Source organism: Micropterus dolomieu, linkage group LG13 (genome assembly GCF_021292245.1).
Source record: "Micropterus dolomieu isolate WLL.071019.BEF.003 ecotype Adirondacks linkage group LG13, ASM2129224v1, whole genome shotgun sequence".
Lineage (NCBI taxonomy): Eukaryota > Metazoa > Chordata > Actinopteri > Centrarchiformes > Centrarchidae > Micropterus > Micropterus dolomieu.
This window is the reverse complement of record NC_060162.1, coordinates 18,470,516-18,489,789: the sequence shown is the minus strand read 5'-3', so window position 1 is coordinate 18,489,789 and position 19,274 is coordinate 18,470,516. Positions and strand designations below refer to the sequence as shown.

The 19,274-nt window shown below is 39.5% G+C and overlaps 1 protein-coding gene across 3 annotated transcripts in view; it reads right to left on the bottom strand.

The window, feature by feature from the left end:
* Nucleotides 1-9,147, bottom strand: part of mmp17a (matrix metallopeptidase 17a) — a 95,191-nt gene extending 86,044 nt beyond the window's left edge. The window contains exons 1-2 of one of the 3 annotated variants that reach the window (XM_046067317.1): nucleotides 9,043-9,147; nucleotides 8,646-8,859 (exon numbers count right to left, since the gene is read on the bottom strand). In XM_046067317.1, coding sequence (XP_045923273.1) covers nucleotides 8,646-8,774 — 129 coding nt within the window. In that variant the 5' untranslated portion in view covers nucleotides 8,775-8,859; nucleotides 9,043-9,147. Of the gene's footprint in view, nucleotides 1-8,645 lie in introns of all 3 variants that reach the window. The other 2 variants (XM_046067318.1, XM_046067316.1) reach the window with 2 other exon arrangements.
* Between the last annotated feature and the right edge of the window lie 10,127 nt (nucleotides 9,148-19,274).

Sequence of the window (19,274 nt, the reverse complement as noted above, 5' to 3'; positions counted from 1 at the left end):
GATGCCCTCAATCGACTGTTTGCTGATAAAAAGCCTCCATCTGCTCCTCCAGTCTCTCAATGAAACACAATTTCATAGAATTGCATTGGCTAAGTCCTCAGTTATCACCAGAGCAGCAATCCCTCTATATGACTGTGGCTAGTTTTAACACCCATAGGGCCCTATTTTCATGGTGCTGCTGGTCCTGACCTTGAAATTTGATTTTCCCTTATGTCTGGTTATTTTGGTGCCCAGAGCAGAGCGCATGTTGCACAGGTGGGAGGAGAGTCACAAACAGGTGGGTGCTTGATTCACATGAGGCGGCACAAAGACAGTTGTTGGTATTTTCGTGGAAATTGGGACGTTGCACTGAGATTAGACGAATCAGACCCACGTCTTCTTCTGGTGCAGTCAGTCTGCTGCCAGTTTGGTGATTATTCTTTCAGCAAATGCACCGAAATGCCAGAATAATAATGCTCAACGTAATTAATGTGGTGCACACACAAAATGTTGGTAATTCAGTATGTATTCATCTATAAGTTAACATAAGTGATTCAAACAGAGTCTGTTATCTGAAGCTGTTTCATACTGTTAGAAGGGCTTCTCCTTCAGTTCATTAAATCCCTGCGGCCATCTGAAGGCACCATGACAGATATATGTGATAAATCTGCAGCCTCCAATTTGAGAAGTGAGGCGCCACAGCACAGTGCCATTACACACGACCATTTCCTTTGATTAAATCACATGCAAACGACACCAGCCTGCTACAAAATAACCACACATGCATCTTATAACTCTGTATTCTGCCTGTTTATGAAGCAGAAGTTGGATTACTGGGGCTCATTAACTCTGTGCATCAAAATTTTGCTTTTGCCAAAATCTCTGGCAAAAGTTTAATTTTTTAAATGCACTGCAGTGCAAATACTGTACGACATCAAGTACAAAATGTTGTGACTCTTTAAGATATGAAATACAGTAGCATTATGACTAAAATAGCGTTGGATTGATGCGATCATATAATTGGCATTATTTTCTATAGCCCTTTTGCACTTGCTGTCAGATGCCCACAAAGTACATGTGCCCAAGATTTATCACTTTTTACCGATTTTTTGTTCCCGCATGAGTCAAATATTACCCATAGTGTCCATTTTGTGATTTTGTTTCTAGCAGTCATATCAAAGCAGTGTCCAAGCAGTGTCCAGTGCAACATAGAACAGAATAAAACGAGAAGCACACAACACACATGGAACTGATTTAACAAGGGAAAACATCAAAGGTATAAAAAGCATGAAACTGAATACACAGTTTTGAGAATCCACTTTACAATGTGTGTTTATCATAGTTCACATATCTAGGTGTGCAGTCAGAGATGTACACACCTTAAAAGAATAATGTTGCATATAATTAGTATATAATCACTTGCATGGTCTTAAAGGGGCTATATGTAAGTTTTTGATTTTAATAAATCAAATTTTCATTGCCTTATTGTCAATGGGCTCAAAACTCACTCAGAAATGAAGCACACACCTGTTTTCTCCGTTGCTTGCATCAGCCACTATTCTGCTTTTAATGTGAGGCCTCTAGGTCGGATTCAGCCCTGTGTGCACTCCCGAGCCTCTCTCAGACTACAGCGACAACACGGCAGCTAACGACATGCAGTCCACTAACACCATAAAACAACCGTCTCACAGCAAAACACAGGCTCCAGGTAAGGATACAAAACAACAATAAAGGTTTATGTGCTGAAACCCATCAGACCAAACAGGTTCAGATGATGTTGAGTAAGAACAAAGTGAGCATTAGTAAAGCTGGAGAAACACAGAGAAAGTCACGTTAGCTCGCCGGCTAACGCTGAGCAGTTGCTAATGTTATCCAGTGCAAAGTTACATCGCTTTCCACATTACTTCACCAACTAACGCCACCCATGTTGCTGTCCTGTGTACCACTATTGATTTAGCCTGGAAGAAAGGATGTAACGGCAAAAAGCAAATGTGAAGCGATTTGTTTACTAACGTTAGCCTATAGTGATGCAGCCAGGAGCAGCCAGCTAACGCTACAGTAGCTCGGACCTGCCGCTGTTTTCTTCATAACGTTCAGTTTAGGTTTATTGCCAATGTATTTACCAATACTCAGGTATACAACTTCTCCACCTCTCAGTCGCTGTAACTAACATGACCCACATAATATACAACCCACGTCTACGAGCGCACGCCTGGTTGCAATCTTAAAACCACACCGCTAGTGGCGGCTGAAAACTACATAATGCCCCTTTAAGTAAGTGAGAGCTGTGCATGTTCTAAAATACAAAATTACAGTTTATGTGTGCGACATGGCTTATGCATGGTTTATTTGTGCGCCCAACCTTTATACGTGTGTTGTTTACCTTTGCCCCATGACTCAAACTGCTACACTTGAATTCGAAGTTGGGAGGATGTAGCCAAAAGTGTTGATAAGACTCCTCTGACAATGCTATTTATTCTGCTCAGGAGTCTACACGAGGATCGCCTACATTAAATCAGGTTCCGAATCCATGCTGTCAAACATTATCTGGAAATCGATGTATTGTCATTATCTGAGAGCGTCGAACAGAAGTCTCGCAGCTGCCACACATCAGTCCAGAACCGCCATACTACAGTGGCAGCCAATGAGGTGTCAGGGCTCTTGAGACCTTGACAATTGGATTCTGAGGAAATCATAAACTCCTCAGTAAGGCTGACAGTCTTCTCAGAAACTTGCAAGTCTCTGGAGAACTTTTATGCTTAACAAGGCTGAGGTGACAGATTGGATAGGAGCAGATTGAATGACTGTTTCCCCTCTTCCTGAGACGCTGAGAATGTGCTATATATTCCATGCTGAACATTCGCTCTCTGTCAATTTTTATGGGGAAACACACTCTCTCCAACATTCAAGCCCTCTCCCACATGACATTGTTCCTGAAATAATCTTCTCGCCCTGATTATGAGTCCCACGGTGCCTTTCTACTGACAGAAGGTCACACTGCTTGATGGAAGTGGGACAGCGGTGCTAAAAGAATCCTAATAATCCAGGCTAAGAGTGTAATAACAGATTTACATGGGAACCAGCATCCAGTGTGTTTTTCTGGCGTGGTTTAAAATTCCTGCATAACACCTGTGTATAATATATACAGGTGTGAATCCCCATGTTCACTTCCATTGTACTTTACCTTGACTGTCACTGCGTCCCGTCTTTTTGAGTCCCCTCTATCCCTGGGCCTGTGGGCGTAAGAACCACAATGTGCTGGTGGAAAAGAAAGCCTCCTACTAGAATTCCAGGAGTAAAATGGAAGGAAAGAGACTGAGAGAGTGAGAGGACTGAATATAATGCAGGAGAAATGTACACAAATTTCAGGCAAACACGGTACTAATGAGGGTAGAGGTACTGTTGGCAGCCAGGCTGGTCGCATGAGAAACAGGGTTTGGAGAGGAAATGATTTCCCCTATTATATCCTTCAGAACAAAAACTGAATTATTAAAATGTACAGTTTTCATCTTGCGTTACTAAAAGTTCCCGAACCACTGCTGGGTGAAGGATTAATGGCACTTGAATAAAATGATTTGGGATTTAAACAGCAGAGAGCGAGCGGGTATTTTTCTATGAGCATGTTTGAAGCGAGGATTTTATTTTGGTGCTGAATGCTCTTTGAGTCATTGTTGTGGTTCTCTTAAGAGCACAAGCTGCACTTAAATTACTGACCTAATTACTGAACATATTATGGGTATTAGTAAGCCCTATTTACATTTTCTTTCTAGCAACCTCGCCATTTTTAACCATACCAAATAACCCTTGTTTATATCAAAATAACGGTTTGGTTCCAGGATCATGTTTTAACCCTTTGAGTCCCAGGACAAAGTCTGTTTTTAGCTTCAAATACAGATGTATTGCACAAGCATTTTCAGAATAACTAGAACTATTTGAAAATGAAAATGTATCTGAAGTGAATACTAGCAAGATGTATTTATTTAAGATTTATTAATGGATTATATATATGTAGAATTTAGGTAAGACAAATTGCAACAAAACACATTTTATTAGAATCAGATATGATATTTCATTAAAAAGCACTAACTGAACTAACCTGTGTAACCTGTGAGGTTTCTGGTGAAGAAGCAATTACGAGTTTACAACAGCCTTATAACTAACAAATAATAACACAGGTAAAAACAACAAAGCTTTGCTCAAACTCCAAAACAGTTCACTCGTCCAAAGCCTAACTGTTACTCAGGTTTTACTCAAGCCAAACCATGTCAATGCATCATAACCAACGATGACAACAAGGCTATTTAGTGAACTCTATATATTAACATTTCCTATTGATGATTCTCAAATATCGTTTGTGTTGCTATAACAGCATGCAGAGTGCGATCGTTCCTTTTGTTCATAAGGACCTAGGCTATTGATATGTTGATTTACAGCGAGATAGACCAACCGGTCCACATACACGTCTCACTTAAACAGCGAGCAGGACACCAGACTGAAAGGGTTAAAGCGCATCTTCCCCCATATTCCTAAAAATTATTTCGGTTTGTTTTTTGTCGTTGCTCCTTATAAGATACCTGGTAAAACATTTCTAGCAGGGATGGAGAGTGAGTGGCGGAGGTATGGGAGCAGAGGGGGGACGCGTACCGCTACAGAAGAACTGATGCCAGATGGTGCTGTCATTGAAGAAATTAAACAGGAAAATGAGAGTGAGAAATGGACTGGTGAGGTGTGGTCATCCTTCCAGGCGCGTGCACACACACACACACACACACACATAAACACACAGTCTGTGAGGTTTTAGGATCATTGGTCTTGTTTCTTTAATGAATAAAATTCCACAGCTGGCTGAATATACAGTAATTGAGGTAACTTATCAGCTGCTAATCTGGTCAGCTCACTCTTGCTTATCAAAACGGAAGCCCTGAATGTTCAGGTGAATAGTTACTTTGGAAAGCTCGCCGGTTCTGTTTCAGTGGAGGAAATACTCCTTAGGAGGAACATAACACGATGAGCAGGAAACAGAGAGCGTATTACGTTTTAGTTGTTATGACTTTGTTCCCTCAAGTGCTGAAATTGCAAATTGACGCCATGCAATCATGTATCAAACCAGATAGCAGCAATGCTATAAAATGAATACCACTGATGTGAGACTGAGTGTGCGGTTCAGTTATTTAAGGACCCAGCGTGTGGCTGTTATGAAGACACACAACATACATAAAATTCACTATCTCAACTAACATGCCAAGTGATGGAGCACCACCACTAATGAAGTGTAAAGGGACTGGAGCAATGACAGAGATCAGAGGCTTGTTGTCGTGTTTCAAGTGCTGACTGTATAGCACACACACACGCACATTGGAAAAAGGACGACGTGTACAATCATCTAATCATATCTGTGCTTTACAGCCCTTCTCGGCGGCACTGAAAGACGCTCTCTGTGTGCCCTCTGGTTCCCAGCAGCACCCCAGCGACAAGAGATCAGTCATTGGCCAACTAATCATCATCAGAGCCGTCTGCGCCGATACATTCTCTCAGTCTTTCATTATGAACTAGGAGTTGTAGTTACATTACATTATCTAGAAGAATTGTCTTCGCTATCAGTGATCAAACATGAGAATCTCTGTTTGTGCAATGAATACAGCAGGAAAACTCTTTATCTCTCAGGTAATTGAGAACATTGTATCTCTAAATTAAAATGTTCTCCCTTTATCAGATGTATCCTCTCCCAAGAAGGCGCTGCAGTGAGCCCTACTTCACACGTGCTTTCCCCTCTAACGAGGCTTTTCAGCGTACAGTATGGTCGCTTATTTTTGTGAAATATGCATGACTGTGAACTTAACTTTTGCTCTCTACAAGAGTGAAGGAGTCACATGTGGCCTGTGAACAGCAGGCAGGAGGAACCACTCTCCCTGGAGCTTTACAACAAAGCCTTACAAAGACATCCTATTCCATGCCAGAAGAAAGAGTCTGTATTTCAGCTATTTCTTGGCACCGCAAAAATATATATACGAAACCTGTCCTGAACCTGAAGGCACACTACAAAGATCAGGGCACCTGCTTACTCATAAGAACTGGTCAAGCTGGGTGACTGGTTCAAAATGATAAACTTGAAAGGCACTTTCATGTCTGTGGTTTATAGGCACAAAAAGGTTCCGATATTTTGCCTTCCAGGGAGGACCTTACGAGTACACATGGTACATTTTCAGATGCTCCCACTTTTCAAAGTGAGAAATAAGCTGCGGTGCTAGGGAATGCATGTCAGGACAGAAGCGGTGTATGAAGCCACGTTTTGGTGAAACATCTTTACTTGTCACTATAGCTGCTCTTCCTCTACCAGAAAGAAGCTAGAAACACGTTACAGCCACCACAGAAGCCTACAAACCTCAAGTGCATGATGATAAAATATAGATTTTAGTTTGGGTTTCACTTCAAGACAATGGACTCATCAAACTGTAAATCTTAGTTCACACATGGGAAAGTATTGTTTGAGCTGATTTCTTCAGCAAAAATAAACTGGGAAATGAGGCTTACATCAGGCTTTTACTGCACGAACCAAGAGGCATATTTAGTTCAAGTCCATAGAACAAATGTGGACATTTTCAGGTCTGCATCCCTCCCCGGACTGACAGTGTGGCTTTGCATTTACTGCCACATGAAGTGGGGCAAGGCCGCCTCCCAGACATCACAACAAGAGTAATGACCCGGGCTGCGCACAAGGTGCAGTACCACTTTGGACTCAGTGTATCATACAGCTCTATCTAGAAATGCAGGAAAGCTCCCCCCTTGAGTAATTCTTCTCTGTCATGACAAATGGAGTAAAATCACTGCTGTTACCACAGCTTTTCATCTGGTGATACCACTGTGTCTGTATTGTCAGAGTTCACTCAACTTTCCTAAAAGAAAAATAAAGTTAGTTAAAATACAAAACTTTATAAAACAGTAAAAGCTATTATCTTTACCCAGGATGATGTGTCAGCTGAAGTCCATTCATGTAGTTTCATAACTGTGTTTTACAGATTTTACTTCTATTTTGTTTATGTCAGTGTAATAGCCTGTTTAGTGGATTTGGCTGCTTGTGGCCAAAGCAAGCTACAGGTAGTGATGAAAACCCTGTCAGATGTGGAACCAACTGACCTTTTTGAAAACCTGAAAAAATGAATTCATAGCTAAGGTACAGCAGACCATGTCTTCATGTCAGGGTTGTTGGCATCCTCCTCAGCAATGAGTCTGCGTATTTCACACTGTTAGAAAACATGGCTAATGTAAGCTCAGCGTGTTGTGTGTGCTGTTTTCTCTTATTATTTTAATTAAGTCTTAGATTATATAACTTCTGTACAGATCTGGGTAGCCTAAATACTACTTGTTTTGCAAGTTGCTGTTCTCTTTGTCTGCCCACACACAGTCTAAGCTAGATTAAAAATGATGGGCCACACAATCTCACAATTAAAGAGTCTGTTGTGTTAGATGTATTAAAAAAAAGTAGCGAGTCAAAGAAGCCTCAAGGTGGAAGAAAAAACTTTAAGCAAAAAACAAGTAAAGAAACAGAAATGGATCTATTTTAGTGCTCTTGTTCTAGTCTTTGTTGGGGAAAAACTTAATCCCCAAGCGTAGGTTTTCAGAGACAAAAGTTTGAGCGCTGAAAGAAAGCCAGACAGATGTCGGGATGAGGAGCAACAAAAACGGATGTTGCCCAGAGGAGTGAAATTGTAGAAAAATGCAGCTTCAATGGGGATGAAATTACGGTGACAATAATCAGCTATTACAAGACAACAAAACTTTTTGAAGGGAATTTTGCATAATCTCATATTTTTAAACACAGAATAGTGTATTACACTAAACTCAACTACAACAGCAGCTGCCTTGCTGCTCCCTTAACCTCAGTCTTGATCCCACTTCACAGTCTGTGTGGCTTCCTTCATCATTCATGCAAAACATATAGCCTAAAAACATAAAATATATTAAGATATTCTGGGGTGGGGTGTTATAGGTGCATGGTACCAATATGGTCTTAGATTTCAGTTCTAATCGATTTGTTTATATCCTTCCTCAACTGTGCTGTTTTATGGCTTGGCTCCCCCACAGAGTCCAGTGTGGGACCTGTATTTTAAACAGCAATTGTCTGAACTTGGCACCGGGTCTTTCAGAGGCATAACTGACAAATTCCTGATAAAATAAATTGTCTCATGCGTTCAGTCAGTCCCAGCGAGCTCCAGTCATCTTATTAGCACTGGATATGTCAGCACACTGTGAAAGAGGTCGATATAACGCCAAGGCAAATCCCTTCACATACATTGATTAATTAGGGCCTACAGACAACTTGACCAACACATTTATTGTTTTATTTATTTTTTGGAAAGGGGTGTTTCCTGACGGGGTGAATAAAGTTCCTATAGGTTTCCATCATGCGGTGTGTACCGCCACTCTGCCTCTTGTACTGGACTGCAGAGCGGCGTTAAAATTCAGAGCAAGTATCCGGAGACAGCACTTGCTCTTTCCTGGACGGCCAAGAGTAGCCCTAAGGAAGCAGAGGAAAACCTCGCCACAGTGTGGTAAGGTTTGATAGAAAAAAAAAAAAACACCGTCCCAGTTCATTGGTGCTAGCAGATAGAAAAGCTTGTGACCCCCGCCCCCTCCTTCTCCTTAAGTAGGTAGAAAAGAAAACTTACCACCCCAGTGTCCAGCTGCTCGGTGGTCACAGACGGAGCCGCTCCAGTCAGAGGTAAAAACCACAATATCGGCAGCAGCAGCATCATCTCAGACATATTCCTCATCCACGTGTGAACCAGAGAAACCATGATGCCCTATGACAGGCTGATCCTGCAGGGCTCATACACCGACCCCGACAGCCGCATCCACGGGATAAATCCCACGCCGACTCTCCTGTAAAATTAGCCCGAATACCGGTAAGTCTACCTCACTGTTGAGCGCAAGCACATAAAACACATTAAAACCGGCGCTGGAAACACTTGAGACCATTAAAGCAGTCTGTGTCCCGCAAAACTGCACTTGAAACTAACACCTAAGTGGCCTTAATCGGAGATAAACTGCGTATACTTGTCCTACATCAAGTCCATCTGAGGTGACATCCCCGGAGCAAGAAGCGCGAGCTCCCCTCTCCGTCGCTGCGTCTCGAGCGCTGGAAAATGAAAGCAGCTGCGTGCGGTTGTGTCGCGAACACTGGAGACCAACCTCAAGCCCGCCACAATAGCCTATCAAACTTCCGGACCGGATTCCCAAAGTAAAATCCTCGCTGCTGGATTCGGAAGAAGTTCTACTGAATGACACAAGCGTAATATAACTAAACATATTAGGGCTTTAAGAAGATAAAGCTTCCAACCATTAATGCCAGATAACAACAAAGATAACCAATGTTAGGCTATTTAAGTACATCTATGCTGAAATTATTGATTTCACATCAGTTAATTGCATTTTTCAGCGCTGTTGAATTTGTGAAATTCACACTTATACCTAATATTTTCTGATTACAGTAGAATGCTATGAATAAGAGTAGCTATTTGCTGCTTTTCACTGTTTCATATCAATGTACATTAAATAGGTTACATAGGTTTGTTGGATCCCAATATAAACAATTATTTAAAAACATTGATCAGGGCTGAAATAACAGAGTGAATATATAGAGTAAAACAGGCAATTATATTAATTAGTCACATTCACTTAGATGGATTGAATTGTCTAAATGGTTCATTAAATTTAATAAAAAATAAAATATTCTTAAAGTTTAAACTTAAGCTAAGGAATTTCACACAGATATGACTGCTGTTTTAGATATGGCCAACACATGAATATAGCCTACATGCTATAGGCTAGGGATCTCACCCACAAACATAATGATGTAGCCTAGTCTAAAAGAACACATTTGAACCATGCAGCAGCCTGTTGTTTACTTATTTGTTGCCGTATTTGTCTTTCCTCTTTTTTTATATATATAATAACCACACAGTATCCTACCCGTGCTTTTATTTTGAAGTCCGATGTTCAAACTTCCAGTCAGGTATTGAGGATTTGGTCTCTGACTTTATTTAAACAGCTGTGAGAGAATTTGAATTTAGCTCGAGGAGCCTTTTATTTAATCTCTCTGGCCTTTAATCATGATTCATCAAAAAGATAAAACAGTTAATGTCATAAAGAAGGTAGGATGCCCATGTTGTTAAGGTAGTAATGTTATGTAACATGATGGTGGAAAATAGATGACATGTCAGTTATTAATAACTGCTGCAACTCCTGACTAATTATATTAGTCATGATAATAATTACTATTTCTATTTCTTCCAGAGCTGAACAATTTTGCTCAAAAGTGAAATTTTCTTTTGCCTGTGTATGACTCACTGACAAGGATGACTGCCATGCCCAAGGTTAAATAAACATTATAAAATCCTCATTTAAAATAAATTAAGTCAAAGGAAGCCAGATGTCAATTAAAAGACTAAAGTTGGAAGTCGGCAACAAGCAATTACAATTTTCTTAGTTTGAAACTTAGGACATCATGACAAGCAAGATCCTTCAACTGGAGGAACAAAATTCAAGCCCCCAATATGGCAATTATCCACCCTCATGAAATGTCCTCAAGCTAGACTGAATCCTTATTAGTTCTAGCAGTGCTGACCTGAAGACGACCCTGCACCACTGCACCCAGACCTTCCACTGGAGGGTGCACGTAAAAAAGAACATTTTGTTAGCTGTTAAGAATCACCATTAACTGCCTCCACAACATCAAGGTGAATTATCCATTCAAATCTTGTATCATGATGCAGATGCACGCACACACCTTGGTGTTCACCCACACGCAGGCACCCACACGCAAGCATCTTAATTATTCTGTGTCTACTTTGATGGACAGTCTCCTTAACCTTACTGCACTGTCACTAATGATTCACAGCTCTCCTTTATTGTACCACAGCCTCATGACTCAACTGCAAAGAAATGCATAATGAGTGCATGGACACGGACACCCACATACACAAATTAAGCTTATCCAGTTGATCTACTGCTGGTAATATTGCATTTCCACTTCAGATAGATTTATATGTTACATTTAACAGTTATATAATTATTTTCTACCTGCAGGTTTACACAGCTGGTGCTACATGATGTGTCTGTTTGTGCAGTTAAAGTGCAGCTTCAGAATGTGCTGGGAAACACTTAAATGAATTGACACCCGATTAAATACACATATCAGCAGAAGATTGCCCCTTGAAGTGAAGAAAGCGCACAAGCCTCTGAAATGCATAGATTTTGAACCCTACCATTACACCTTTTTTTTAACCATATTTTATAAAAACATGACAGAAAAGCTCAACATTTGCTGAACTGCAGAGATAAACACAATTACGAAATCACTTTTAGTTAATGCATAATACAACTCCATCAGCCCATTCATTCATTAATTTATATATTTTATGTTAATAATTATTAAAATTCACTAACTAATCCAGGGGCATTTCATGATCAATGAAGTGATCAATCAGTTGATCCAGAAGGTCATACACGCATGCATGCTTACTTGGCTGGTTCCATTCCTCATTCAGGTCCATTACAGCAGTCATTCATCATGCTCCAGAGGAGAAAGACATGAAAAATAAGTGTTTTTGCTCAGCAGCGTTAAGATCTGCTGAAGGCTCAAAACTTCTCAACTTTACTGCTTCTAGTTCTACTCAGACCTGCTGTATAACCACAACATTATGATAATTGTAGCATCTGAATATGGTGTCTCACAGCATGTCTGTTGGCAAAAAGAAACTACAGTCATTCAGTTTTATATTAACAGGAGGTTAAAACATCCATTTACTCATCTCAGTCTGCTGTGCACATTTTACCTGAAGTGTTTCACCATCTTCAGACTATTTCCCAGAGAGATTTAGCTCATTTTCTTTGGTCAGATCGTATAATTATAGGAAAACCCATTGGCCAGCGCAGACGTGGACTGAATCGAGTTTGTTGGCTGCCATTGTAACACATGCATTTTAATATTTGTTGCAGCATGTTTGTGCCAAGTTGGCTGCAGACCCCTTGCGCTGGTGAGGTTAATATCCTGAGAATTAATTAATATTGTCAAATATCTTTGTATACCATCGAATCACATCATGTATCACAGAGGAGTGAATATTTTTAGGTGGCTTAGTGAAGTGTTTGATTATACAGACAATGTTTATAGTTGTTAATAACATAATTCATACCTAATGTGTTTTGTATTCACACTGTCAGCTCTGCTTAATGGGCTTTCTCATTAGTCAAGTTAACGTTGTGGTGTTAAAAAGCAACATGGCATTAATTTCTTTGTCATTTTAGTTGTGATATAGTCTAATTAAAACTATTCTTTATTTTGTTATATTATAAACTTTTAACATTATCAAAGTTGACACCCATAACTTTTCTCATGTTCTTGTTGTGGGTTAATTGAAATAATCTAGATGGCAAGATGGCAGTGCATTCATGATTATGATGACACCTCACCTGACATCGTTGTATGTGTAATGAGCTTTAATTGAATGAAAATGTATTCAACTGGTTTCCAGTAATATGATTCATAATAATGATTGTCATCATGATAAAACAAAAGAAGTCACACAAAAAAGGAGCATCAAAAACGGATTCAGTTGACAAACTGTACAAAGATTACAAACAATAACAGAAATAAAAGTGGATCAAGTGAAAAGGAAGGTCATGCAGTACCATGACCAACCAGTGAGAGGAGTCACTGCAGCTGCAGGGATTTCAACCAGCACCAGCTTCCCACCCACCAGCCAGTTTGTTGGAATGCAGGACCAGGCCTAATGTACCAGGAATTGTACCCTGGGCCTCTGTGGATGGGAACTTTATCCCTATACCACCTGTGCACCCAAAGGAAAGTATTTAAAGGGGATTTAAAAAGTAAAAACCACTCTGGATTTAAGATCTCAGATTTGGCTTTAAGATATGCAGACTGTTCTAAAGATTAGAGGCTCTAACTGTAACTCCGCCATCACCCTTTTGAGAAATAAGAGGAAACATTGTTGGCAGATCCTACATGTTATGAGGATATTAAATGTAGCCATATTAATTGCTGTTAATAAGGTTTATGTTGGTTGAAGGGTAGCAACTATTTTCAGTTCACCAAAAGCACAGCTAGTATAAGCTGGTATAAAAGACCATGTCAGTCACATACGAGTGTCATAGGGTTCAAAGCAAATAACAAAACAGTCTTTCTTTTGTTTGTTTTTTCCTTTTTTAAATGTATTAATGTGGAAGGGAGGCAGGATTTATTAAAAGGGTTCTCCCAAACTGATCCTCAGTTTCCAAGTCATATTGTCTAAACTCCTTTACAGCCTTTTTTCCCCAAAAGACTTCTGTCACATTTCTGAGCACCCTATTGCTCTATTCACATTCACTCTGGTGCAGAAAAAATACACATTATTCTTATACAAAAAGAGTCTTCTTGGGTTGTTAAAAATACAGTTTTTCTCCTGACCTCTACAGCAGGAGCACAGGGCACTACAGAGAAAAAAAATCTATGTATTCATCCCAGCATGCATTGGGCAGAATGCGGAAGAAACACCCTGGAGAGGTCACTGGTCTATTATGGGTCGAGAGAAATTTTTGATAAATGCAAATCAAAAATCTATTACCTTGGGGAAAGTCTGAATGTGGAAAACTTTACTTGGTCTTCCGTTCTGCTAATGTATTTCTGGAAAACCTTCAGTTTAAAGTTCTGAATCAATAATAGCAGTAGATAAATGATAAATCTTACATGTGAAAAACCAGACAGTAAATCAATATCTATCGCCCAAGGACTATTGTTTCATGTATTAGTATCTGTTATGGATTAGAACGACTTACAATAGTCAGTACTTGTTTTTCATAGTCAAAAAGACTGCTCTAGTTAGACAGAAAAGCTGAAGTGCCACTTCAGTATGTGGAGTACTGTACTCCTCTTACCATAAGGGCCTCATTTTGAAAGCCCCTCTAGAGCTGCGTTCCACCGTGAGATTGTATGTTATAGTAATGATAGTGGGTGTCTATGTGTGTGTGTTCCAACGATAGGATTTGAGCTACATTAAAGTGATGTAGCTGCTTAGCATCCATTACCATAATAACAAAGCATCATCCTTATTTTTAACAACATCATAAAAGCTATACGTTTAGATATTTATCTATACATGCCAAGGTATCCATTTAAGTCCTGCATGAGGGTCATTTTTAAAATCTCCCCTTGTCAGTAAAGTTAATGTTATGACTTTAAAAGGGGCAAACCTGTCGGATTTTCTCATCACCCTAAAACAAAGACACTTTCATTAATAACTGCTCCTGTTCCAAAGATAGGACAGACATAATTGAAGCCAGCATCACTTTGTTGGGTTTAAAGTACTATGTCTAGTAAAATACAGATTTTAGTTATTCTGCTTAATACATTAAAAAATCAAGTTTCAGTTGAATTCAAAATGCTTTAGTGGCATGAATGTTTAGGTAAATAATATTGCCAAACCACAGTCACATTAAGGTGCATTTCACCAAATTAGAATATTGTGAAAAAGTCAACTTTTCATCTTTTCATCAAAGTGAAACTTTAATATATTCTAGACACATAAATTGAAATATTTCAAGCCTTTTTTGTTTAAATCTTTATGATAACGGTATACAGCTCAAGGAAATCAAAAATTCATATCTCAAAATATTAGAATATTACAATAAAGAATGTATTATACAGAAATGTCGACCTGAGAAGAGCCTTAAATCTCTCAGTCTGGTTCAGTACACACAACCACAATCATGATCTGACTTGACAGTTACCCAGTAGACACTCATTGACCCCCTCCACAAGGAGTGTAACCCACAGAAGGGCATTGCTGAAAGGGCTGGCTGTTCATAGAGTGCTCTATCAAAGCATATTCATGGAAAGTTGACTGGAAGGTTAAGGAGTGGTAGGAAAAGGTGCACAAGCAACAGGGATGACCACAGCCTTGAGAGGATTGTCAATCAAAACTGATTCAAGAACTTGGGGGTTTCACAAGGAGTGGACTGAGTCTGGAGTCAGTGCATCAAGAGCCACCAGGCACAGACGTGTCCAGTAAATGAGCTATAAGTGTCGGATTCCTCGTTTCAAGACACTGCTGTACCAGAGACAACGTCTGAAGTGTCTTACCTGGGCTAAGGAGAAAAAGAACCCATTGTTCAGTGGTCCAAAGTCCTTTTTGTTGAAAGTAAATTTTGCATTTCGTTTGGAATTCATGGTCATGGACAAGTGAAGATGCACGTAATCCAAGTTGTTTAAAGTCAAGTTTTCACCGTCATGATTTGGGGTGCCATGTCATCTGCTGTTGTTGGTCCACTGTGTTTAATCAAGTCCAGATTAAATGCAGCCATCTACTAGGAGATTTTAGAGAACTTCACGCTCCCGTCTGCTGACAAGCTTTATGGAGATGCTCATTTCCTTTTCCAGCAGGATTTGGCACCTGCCCACAGTGCTTAAAAGACTAGTAACTGGTTTGCTGACCATGTGATTACTGTGCTTGATTAGCCAGCCAACTTACCCTGAGAACGTACTGAGTGCATAAATTAACCTTTTTCATAAATTTTCAACCTTTCAGAAGGTCGACATTTCTGTATTATACATTCTCAATTCAAATATTCTAATATTTTGAGATATGGATTTTTGATTTCCATGAGCTGTAAACCGTAATCATCAAGAATAAAACAGAAAAGGTCTGAAATATTTCACTTTATATGTAATGAATCAATGAATGTAAATGTTTCACTTTTTTAATTAAATTACGTAAAACAAATTGACTTTTACCCGATATTCAAATTTTGAGATGCACCTGTAAAAAATAAAATGACTAAAAGAGAGAGAGAGAAAAATCAACAACAAAAAAAATAGAAAATATGTCTTTTTGACATGCAGCAGTTTATTTTCCTGCCAAGGGACAATTAATAAAATATCAACCAATAATATTAATAACAATAATAGTGATAATAGTACAGTAAGTTTATAGAAAACAACAATAATGATTTATTTTCCATATCAGTTTGAATTTCCACTGGTTGTTCTCAGTTCGGGCATGAGGAGATAAATTTTGCTGCAATTATTGGCATTTGGGTATTTCTCCTAGTAAATCGGAGAGTTTCTAGGAAATGTTTGGGAAGGGTTTTTCTCGTAAGGTTTTCTATTTAGGACATGAGTGGGAAAGTGTAGCTCTGTCTCTACCTGTCCTCCGTTGCACTGGGAGCAGAGTTTCTCAGCTTCTGGTAGCCAGCTTTGTCTGTGGTGACCCCTTTCTGTGGCCAGGTTGTGTTCACTGAGTCTGTATGTAGTCACTTTTCTTAGTTTTTCTTTAGACATTTTATTATGCTCAGGTCATTTGCGAGTGTGAATTCTCTTTTTAGGGCCAGTGATGTTCACTGGGGTTGCCAGGCAAGTAGATTTAGAGGTTGGTGGTTGATGGAGTTTCTTACCTTTGGACAGAGCCAGGCAAGCTGTTTCTAGTCTTTGTGCTAAGATCAGCTACGTTCTCCTGGCTCCAGCTTCATATTTATTGTATAAATATGAGAGTGGTATCAATCTTCTGATAACTCTTGGCAAGAAAGCTACTATTTGTATTTCCTAAAATTTTAAACTATTCTTTCTGGTATAGTTTGACCTCAATTAAAAACCCATACATAGTGACACATAAGCTAGACTTCAAAGGAGAACTACAAGACATACAACAATACCACCTTTATTGCCTATTTATATATGTTATTTTAAAAGTTGTTTTGTTCAACTATTTGCTCCAAACTGCATGTCGTTGGATATTTATATGCAATGACAATAAAGTATCTATTCTATTCTCTTCTATTATGTGAGATTGCACAACCAGTAATACAAATACACATTCGGCATGTAAGCATTAGAAAGGAGGAAATGTGTGAGGTGCATTTCTAAGAAAAGCAACACTTGTATCCACAGGTCGCGCTTCCATTCTTGTTCTCTAAACACGGTGTCTGTTACTGTCAGTGTTACAGCGGTCGAGGCAGCGAAAAGCACACCTGCTCCCTTCTTGTTATAGTCACTGCCCTAATAGAAAACGTGCTCTGTGTTAAGAACTCGTTCGTCTCGTTGGTAGGACCCCAGCGTGAGCCATCGGTAAGAGCCATCAATGATTTAGATCAACAGCACTCTCCTCGCTCCTTAACACGATCCGCAGGTGTGCTGGCACTATCATTCATCACTGAAACATTATCAATTCTCCTCTAGTTTCCTACAGTGGCACCACAAGCAAAGGTCCTTCACTCTCTCTTAGCTTCCACAACAACGTGTAACAACTTTTTATCAATCATACTCACTGCCTGGTAAACCATTGTGCCGAGAGAAGTGTAATGAGCTGTAATTAAAAGCATTTTTCCTTCAATAACATGTCTTTTGGTTAGATTCTCGTCAGACTCCACACAATACTGGCACCTACAGGTAATTTGCTTCTATATTGCTTCTTTTGTACAATCTTTCTATAGGACTGGGTCACAGGAGATTCAGTGTCACCATGGTGGAGGGACAACTGATTCGGTTCTTCTCTCTCTCATTGCTACGTTTAGGAAGCACATTCATGAATCCCCAAGATATCCACATATTTATCATATCCAAGTTTTGACACGTCTCTGTCTATATTTGCGTCACCCCATGTAAATTTTCCTCTAATTGCATCTTTTCATTTATTTGTTATGCAATTGCGTCACCTCTCAAATTGAATTCTGTCAAACTGATAAATAGTTTTCTTCTTTTTTATATATTTCTTGTCATGATAATATCATGATCTCTTTGAGATGCATGTTATGTTTCTGTTTGAATTGCAGGAAAAGAGGTTGCTTAAACGGAGAGTGAGTGATTCTGATGAAGGATCGTTGATATTTGAGCTGCCAAACAAATACACCCCCCCCTTCAGTGCTCCCTCAGAAGCCCCGCCCCCCAAATTTCAAATCTCTCCAGCGTTGAAACGCATTCACCCTTGCCTGATCGTATAACTTTATTCTTTGCCTATACTTTCTTGACCATCTCTCCATCTTCACTGTGCCTTGAGTCCAGCACGTTCGAATGTGCTAGTGTATAGAACTCTCTCCCACTGCTCTTGTGCACGAGCATTAACGCCACCAGTTGCTGGAACAATGGTGTGGGAAAGGTCTTCACCGATTTCTTTGTTTTCCATTTACGGAGCCACGGTTGTATGGGAAAAAAAATTTGCAAACTGTGAGGAAATATTTGTTGAATTTCAACAAAAAGTGTATTGGACACATCACTTATTATATGCCTTTAGTACTGAGACTGAATTCTTATTTTGTTTCACTTCATGCGTTCAACCTGACATTGTGTTAATGTTTTTTTGTTTGAAAGTACTTTGTTATGCCTTAACCTATCAGTAGCAAGTGTTAATATCATTTTTACTTGACAAGGAAGTTGCGCTAGTGGTTGGATGGACGTTAATATGAGGATATTTTACAGTTGTTGTTTTTGCATGTAGCCTAACAATACCTTTTATAGCTTCATTGGACTCATCCACAATTTTTTCATGAATCTAGATCTGTAGCTGCATAGGACAGTGACTTCTTTGTCGTTTTCAGTTGACGGAAACAGCTGTCAGTGGGTACACAACTGTGCATATTTAAATCGCTTAACAAATCTGAGATGTGGGTGGTGATTCAGAGGGGTGAGAAATGTGACATACTGTTATATCTTCCAAAATACTGCTTTGGTGTGAACCACAGAAACATTTGGGATGTTTCCAAACAGCATAATGAGTACACAATAAACCATATATCTGAAGTTTCTTGGAGAGCACAATAATTTTATAAATAAAGAGGCAACGAAATTTGAGCAATACGTTTTAATGAGATACTGACATTTGCTTTCTTATTTCCATTTCAAAATAGCACAAAAGGCAAACCTAAGGTACACAGACTGCCAGTTCTGAGTCACCTAGATAGTCCACCGGCTCCTGTGTGGCAGAAGGATAAGTAGGATGTGGTGGTTCAGCCAGACTTCCTGTACAATGACAGTCAGGGTTGTGTCTGGAATTAGAGATTGTTGTCCTCTCATCTTTTTCTGAGAAGCTGCTCTGGTCCAGAGTGGCGACCCGTGTGACCAGTTAAATATTGGGATTTAGTTCAACTGGAGAGGACAAAGGATAATGCTCTTCAGCTGAGCATGTGCTTGCAAGTTGTCACTATGCAGAGATGAAAAGATGAGTGGCCAAGCCTTAAGAGGCCTGTAAGAGGTTTGTCACAGAACTAATGTTGCAGTGTGCGCCTACATAATTTTGCTTTCATCACACGCA